This window comes from Platichthys flesus, chromosome 20 (assembly GCF_949316205.1).
Source record: "Platichthys flesus chromosome 20, fPlaFle2.1, whole genome shotgun sequence".
Classification (NCBI taxonomy): Eukaryota; Metazoa; Chordata; class Actinopteri; order Pleuronectiformes; family Pleuronectidae; genus Platichthys; species Platichthys flesus.
Window position 1 is genome coordinate 18387547 of NC_084964.1, and position 7220 is coordinate 18394766.

Below are 7220 nucleotides of genomic sequence, written 5' to 3' on the forward strand. Positions count from 1 at the left end.
CTCCTGCTTCAAAATGTGTCTCTGAATGTCAAATATGTCCAGTTGACGACTCGACGATGACACTTCCTCCTCCTCCTCCTCCTCCTCCTCTTGAGGTGCATTTTATCTCCGTCATGTAGTCCTCCATTGTTCCAGTGCCAGCGATGATCTCACCTCACTGTCATCCATCGTTCGCAGTTGCACAGACCTCTAGGTTTACACAGCTACGACAGCTTCAGCACCCGAGGCCACGAGCATGTGAGAGAGTCCACTGTCAGCCGGCCAAACCTGTCTGATGCCACTCATCACAGCCCTCAGAGACAGTGGGTGTCGTGTGACATCGCATGCAAGGAGAACACAGTTGACCCCCCCAGCCTCTGGCGGCTAAGGGCCCTAAATTAGTATTGGTGCTTATCTTTGGATCTCAAACATGACACTGTTGATCTTTGATTTGAGGAGCAGAGTATCAGCCTCATCAGTCAGCTTTCCTCGCCTCCAGCAAGGTCTCCTCTCACCTTAGCCGCTTTTGTACCGAGCTATGCAGAGAACCAGAGAGAGTTCAAATGTTATCTCAAGACCAACGATACCTGCGTCTTTTCCTCATGTTTCTCTATTTTAAGCTGCAGAAAGTCTAGCGTGGCTCGCTAGACTTTCAGCTTCAGCCCAGACTTCACCTTCCTTCCCTTATCTGAGGTTGGGTCATGGTGGCAACAGGGTGGTCCACACATCCCTTACCCCAGCTGCGCTTCCCAGCTCCTCTTGCGGGATCCTGAGCTGTTTTCAGGCCAAATGGGATGTATAAGTTCTGGGTCTGCCCCGGGGGTCTCCTCCCCATCAGGGCATGCCTGGAAAACCTCCAATGGAAGGTGCCCGAGAGCCGTTCTGATGCTCAGACCTCCTCAACTGCCAACTCTCAACAGGAAGGACCGGCGTCTCTGCTCCAACTCCTCACCCCGACTCCAACGCTGAGCCCCGACACCCTGAGGAGAAACTCTGTGATTCTCTGACTTTTCTTTTGCTGCGTTGCCTCCATTAGATCAACGCTGTTCTGCAATTATTCAAATCAAAATATAATAAAGCCTCACTCATCCAGCAAAATGCATTTTTACAATATCTAATAAGATTTGAATAAAATAAGTTGAATAGATGGATGGAGAGATAGAGAGATAGAGAGATAGATAGATAGATAGATAGATAGATAGATAGATGGATGGATGGATGGATGGATGGATGGATGGATAGATAGATGGATTCATAGATTCATGGATTCACGGATTAATATAGAATTTTTTATGTATACGTGTATATATATGGAACTGCATAGATGTGGAAAATATATATATAGATACAATATTTGATCAATAATCCATAATAAATAGTTTTATAATTCTATTTATTGTAAGAAACTATATTCCCAGGTTATTTTATTCATCAACATGATTATATTATATCATTCCACAATTTGTCACTGATATATAAATATATATAAATATTCCCCATGTATCAATCATGCTCTTTCCTTGGGATCCTCCTCCACCCTGACGTCGATAGGGGGCGTCGTCACGTCATATCAACGCATTGAGCGATGATTGGTCTGCGAGGACCCCGTGGCACGAAGTAGCCAATCACGTTGCAATGCGCAGAGTTAAAAAAAAAGCGATGCTGAAGAAGCGAGGCGAGGATCGGAGCCGCGAACACGAGCAGCAATGACGTGACGCGTGGACGGTGCCGTGTGGTGGGGCTCGAACACGGAGCACCAGCGGATGTGTGGCCCCGGACCGTGACGGTGAGCCGCGGGGAGGGAGGTGGGGGTAGGACGGACCGAGGCACCGGAGCGTCGCCAGCCTCCCGATGACCACGTTCTCCAACCGGAGGCTCCGTTAAGACACGCGCACACACTCACACACACACACACGCACGCACGCGGATAACGGTCCGAGCAGAAGCCATTTTTCTCCGCAGTGAGTGATCTTTAACCTGCGGCTACTTGTAGATCTGAGGCTGTAGCCGCCATTATTACACCCTGTTACATTTCAGGCTCTAAGTTGTTGAATATGAAGAGCGATGTTTGTTTCCTGTCGCGAACCAGACGCACTCGGACTTGTTCTCTGTTTTTAATTCACTTTAAAACACGTTAGCATCTTCGTTTAGCCCCTGTTCGCATCACTTCCTTGTTTACCTTTGCCACAGCGGAATACTGATCTCTGATTGGCTGACAGGTGACCGTTATGTATCGTGCAATATAACTGTAATTGTAGTTGAATGGTAGCTAATGTTGTAGCTAAAGCATTATAGTATTTAACAGTTGTCACTACAGTTCTGATGCTAATTAGTAATCTACAGGTTTTTCATCAATAATCAATAAGTTGATCTGCAGCAGGGGCGTGATTTTGTCAGCACATTTCTTACTTCCTTGTTTACCTTTGCTACAGGAAAAATGCCGGCTCCTGATTGGCTGTAAGGTGTCCCTTAACGCCGCCGGCACCATGAACGTGGGCACGGCGCACAGCGAGGTGAACCCCAACACCCGGGTGATGAACAGCAGGGGCATGTGGCTGTCCTACATCCTGGGCATCGGCCTCCTGCACATCATCCTGCTCAGCATCCCCTTCGCCAGCGTGCCCGTGGTCTGGACCCTCACCAACCTCATCCACAATGTGGTCAGTGGAGCCGAGCACAAGCACACACACACACACACACACACACACACACTCACAGCACCACAGTTTCACTTCATCATTCACTGAACACGCTGGCTTAGTGAAGAGGTTCCCCCCCTCTCTATCACTGCTCTAAGTAAAGCTCACCACTTTTCAGTCTCTCTTCTTGAGGGATTGTGTTCCAGGAACAACAAGTGGTGTCAGTCATTCATTCACCAGATGTGTAATATCAGGTCTGTCTCTGTGTCTCTTCTCTGTTGCAGTGCATGTACCTGCTCCTGCACACGGTCAAGGGGACGCCCTTCGAGACCCCCGACCAGGGCAAGGCGCGCCTCCTCACGCACTGGGAGCAGATGGACTACGGTGTCCAGTTTACCGCGTCGCGCAAGTTCCTCACCATCACACCCATTGTGCTGTGAGTGTCACCAACAAACCCAACGCCTGTCTCAGAAATTGTGTTAAATGATCAGGAAAAGCTTCTCACTTACGAGTCCGGTCATGGAAATGAGAAAAGCTGGATTTGAGCTTTTATAGAGTTCCATTGGTTGTGTGCAGACATTAGACAGAGTAGACAAACCAGTAAGAAGAACAACCAGCTCCAGTTGTGTTTCAACGGCTCTACACACAAAATACAGCCACTGTGCTCCTGTGCTGGTTAATCCTCCTTTATCACTGAGCTTCCTTAAATGGATGAACTTTGTGTGCTGCAGCTTGACTATACAGACACTGACACTATAGTGACATTTTTTTCACAAGGGTTTGAGAACCAGGAATCATTTTAATATTTATCTTATATACAGTAATATCCGTGTGTGCATCGGTTCTTAAAAATCCTTTATCTTTTCTTGTATTTTATGTTTCCTCTGTGAAAATCATGTCGTCGTTGTAGCTCTTATATTTGAGTTCACTCTCACAAAGGGAGTTTATTGATCCACGTCTCCTCTGCTCTCTTATTATCAACCAGCCTCTTGTTCTGGGGCTCAGTCTTTGCAGCAGGAGCTCTCGCCCTGTTCTTATTAACCTGCAGACTTCAGCTTACAGGAAGCACTCTGGCTCCCTGCGGCTGACATGCCAGCTCAGCCTGAACATTGTGGTGAGAGCAGATTTGCTCTCCCCCCCCCGACTCTTGGACGTTTTGTTTCCCAGCTGTTTCCAGCAGGAAGAGACAACTGGTGAAGCTCAAGGCTCCAGCTGGAAAAAAAGGATTCATTAGGGAGCTTTTCTTATTTCCTCCCTTGTCCATCAGAGAACAGGATGTGCAGCTACTCATTGTACATTCTCTCCCCCCCTCCCCCCCGGCTCAAGCTGGACATTAATGGACACAAAACATTATAATAATCACAATATAATTTTCATCATTAGCCTAACAACAATAGTCTCATATATTGATATAATGATTAATGCACAGTGTGGAGGTTAAGCACATAATTGATTAACCTCAGATTTGTAAAATATCAAGGTTCATAAAAAAGAGTTTAAAACCAGGAGCAAAAATCATTGTTTAAATAATAATTATAATTTGACATTCATTTAGATAATTATGGATATCTTCTTATATCTCTATATATATATATATATATATATATATATATATATATATATATATATATATACAAATATATATACCAGCTTGGTGTCAGGGTTTGTGCTGGGAACTGCTTTCCTGAATGTTCCCCTGAGTAAAGCTTTAGACACAATCCTAATAGAAACACCACATCAGTGATCATCTTGTGAGGTTTCAAACACAATCTATTGTCCCCTGTAGTGCTTGAATATATCTCCCTATGGTTCAGAGGTTCACTGTAACTTCTTCTTCTTTTGATTCATCCCATTCAGGTATATTCTCACCAGCTTCTACACCAAATACGACCGGGTCCATTTTGTGGTCAACACTGTCTCCCTGCTCACGGTGCTCATCCCCAAGCTGCCGCAGCTCCACGGCGTGAGGATCTTTGGGATTAATAAGTACTGACAAGGCAGAAGAGGACACCTCCTTCCTCGAGTCCCCAGGGACCTGCTGAGAGCACGCAGAGGATCAGGCCTCTGATTTGGCTGCAGATCCACAAGGATCTGTTGCTCTTTGGCTCCGGACTCTGCCTGCCGACTCTAAATGAAGCCCGCTGGGACGCTGCCATGGCTCCAAACCCCGGGAAAGAGACGAGGTTCTTTACAGAGAGAGGAGAAAGGGAAAGTGTACTGTTGAGGCCTGATGCCTTTTTACAAGTTTTCCACAGACACTAAAAAAGCATTTATAAAGAGGAATTACATTATATATTATATCATGTTTGTGTAGAGATGGCAGTTTTGAGAAGTAAGAGGTTTGTGTGGCAGAGCGCCTGCAGTCTGCAGAGTCGTCTGGTCTGAGAGCAGAAGATCGAGAGCTCTGCGCTGATCCGACCTAACCAAAGATTCTGCCGTCTGAGGGAGGGGTCAGTTTTCCTGTCATTACTTTGCTCATAGTTAGAGTTTAATATTGGGACACATGCCAACAGCTGCTCTGTGAAAGCACTCAGGTCCCATTTCATCGACATGATCGTGGTATTTCTGCATTTAAATGATAAGTTACCAGTTTATTAGGTACACACGAGCAGTCGTAAGTACTGTGTAGCTGTGAATCATGAAAGGTTCAAGTGTTTTTAATATTGTCTTCATCCCTGTTTAGGATCAAATATTTGAAGTAGCTCTTAAAAATTAAATATTGTCAATAGCCTTCATGAACAATTTTAAATGGACAATTTAAAGCTGCATCAATCTACTTTTTAGCCACTAGGGGGCACTAAGCTCTCAGTAAAGCTTTGAACCACAGAACCTAAAGATGGATGACATGACAGTGAAGCCAAAGCATCTAGATCGCCTGGTGGCTGGCAGCAGTATTACACATAAAATATAGTTTTTATTAAAGGTATTACAAACGCCACCTCCTCCATGTAAGTGAAGGGGACATGAACCAAACTAAAAAGTTAAATTCACATCAAATCATTTTTATCCAGGATAGTTTCTGTTTTTGGTTCTTATCACATTGATGTTGAATGTTGAGAGTGAATTCACTTTTTCTCAAAACTTTATCGTTTAAGAACAAATCTAAATACAAAATCCATTTTTCCAGTCGAATAAATTGATATTATTCTTAATCGTACTGGACGGCCGAAGTGTCTATGAACCATTTCCTCCTGATAAGTCTCCTCTTGAATAGTTCTATAATGTGAAGTAATGATTTTAACATGTAGGATGTCACTCGCTGGTTTAAAACGGTTTTGATTGTATTTAGTCAAAGAGTCAAATCTCCAGATAAACACATGAATCCATCTTTACTTGAATGTTTCCAGATTCATTCTTACGTTCCGGTTTCTGTTTTAAAATGAGATCTCTATGGAAGGACTGAATTTCTTATTCTTTTGCTCGATGAACCACATGAAACATGTTTACTGACGTTTACCTGAACAGTGTTGACCACACGTTTCTATCTCAGACACACAAACATGAATAAAGACACAACACTAGTTTCTGCTTCTACAGTTTTAATACGACTTATTACTGAAACAAAACCGTTGCATTGAGTTGTTTCTTTCTGCAGACTGGCGTGTTGAATTAGTGTCATTTACAGTCGAGGACCAAAGATCCAGACAATTGAGAAGTTGTAAAGTATCTCTTCTGCAGCATTTATTTCTCCATCAGGATGTTTTCAAATGTCATGATCAGCATTAAGGGCTTTGATATGAGACGTTGTAGCTCAAAGTGACCATCAGTTTTTCTTTTTTACTGGATTATTCAAGACAACAGCTGCAGAAGAACGGTTGAACTGAACGTGGATTAAATGTGAAGCTCTGCTCGTGGTTTCTGTTCGTTGGTACCTGAAGGAAATGTCATTGTGATGTTCTGTAAAGAGTGTGCGTCCCCAAAATACAGTATTTTTTAAGTATCATCCAGAAAAGTCTCTTTTGTTTTTCCAGAGTGTGTCAGTGTCTCAGAAATCCTACCATTTCAGGAGCAGTGTTTTCTTTGGAGCACCAGAAGAAATGTAATGTTTAAATCTAAACCCAGTGTGAAAGATTGGAGGACTGAGTGTTAATGTGAAACAGAAAGAGATGCTTGAAATCTGCATTAAACTTTAGTGAGTTCATATCTGAGCTACAACACATTGCTCTATTAAGATTTATTGGAAAATTATTCTTTAAGACTTGCATTCATTTCTTCTACTGTTATTTTGTGCTCAAACCAGGATGTAAACATTGAAAATAACACTCAAGCATATTATTTAATTCAGATGTGAGCAACAGTTTGTTGTCTGTCCAGCTTCAGGCCCTCATTCTCTCTGCTCTGTCAGCTCCACCTGGAGACTTCACATCAAACACTTCATCCTCACACTGCAAACTGATACAGGCTCTGTCACCCGACACCAGGAGCCTTTTAAACATCCATTAAGTGAGAGTAAAGATGGTCAGGTGAATCAAACACTGGAATTCACTGAATGAAATGTTTCCTGTGTGGTTCATAGAGGGAGAGAGAGGAAAGTGTTCCAGTCATTATCCCACTGATGAAATCATACTGTTACCATGGCGACAGGGATAACCGGTAACTTTA

General features: G+C 43.5%; 1 protein-coding gene across 3 annotated transcripts; it reads left to right on the forward strand.

Moving 5' to 3' along the window:
* The first annotated feature begins 1628 nt into the window (after nucleotides 1-1628).
* LOC133976011 (ORM1-like protein 3) lies at nucleotides 1629-6561 on the forward strand. Of its 3 annotated transcripts, none has more exons than XM_062414078.1 (4): nucleotides 1629-1765; nucleotides 2412-2639; nucleotides 2903-3054; nucleotides 4476-6561. In XM_062414078.1, exons 2-4 carry the CDS (start codon nucleotides 2466-2468, stop codon nucleotides 4609-4611), a joined length of 462 nt encoding a protein of 153 aa, XP_062270062.1. In that variant the 5' UTR covers nucleotides 1629-1765; nucleotides 2412-2465; the 3' UTR covers nucleotides 4612-6561. The 3 variants fall into 3 exon arrangements, with proteins under 3 accessions (XP_062270062.1, XP_062270064.1, XP_062270063.1); XM_062414080.1 differs by having other exon boundaries at nucleotides 1636-1858; XM_062414079.1 differs by lacking the exon at nucleotides 1629-1765 and adding an exon at nucleotides 1792-1940.
* Nucleotides 6562-7220: the final 659 nt, after the last annotated feature.

Coding starts and splice junctions, on each gene's coding strand:
- LOC133976011 (XM_062414078.1), top strand. CDS start 2,466: ATGAACGTGGGCACGGCGCACAGCGAGGTGAACCCCAACACCCGGGTG. Junction 2,640..2,902: donor CCAACCTCATCCACAATGTG/GTCAGTGGAGCC, acceptor TCTCTGTTGCAG/TGCATGTACCTGCTCCTGCA. Junction 3,055..4,475: donor ACCATCACACCCATTGTGCT/GTGAGTGTCACC, acceptor CATCCCATTCAG/GTATATTCTCACCAGCTTCT.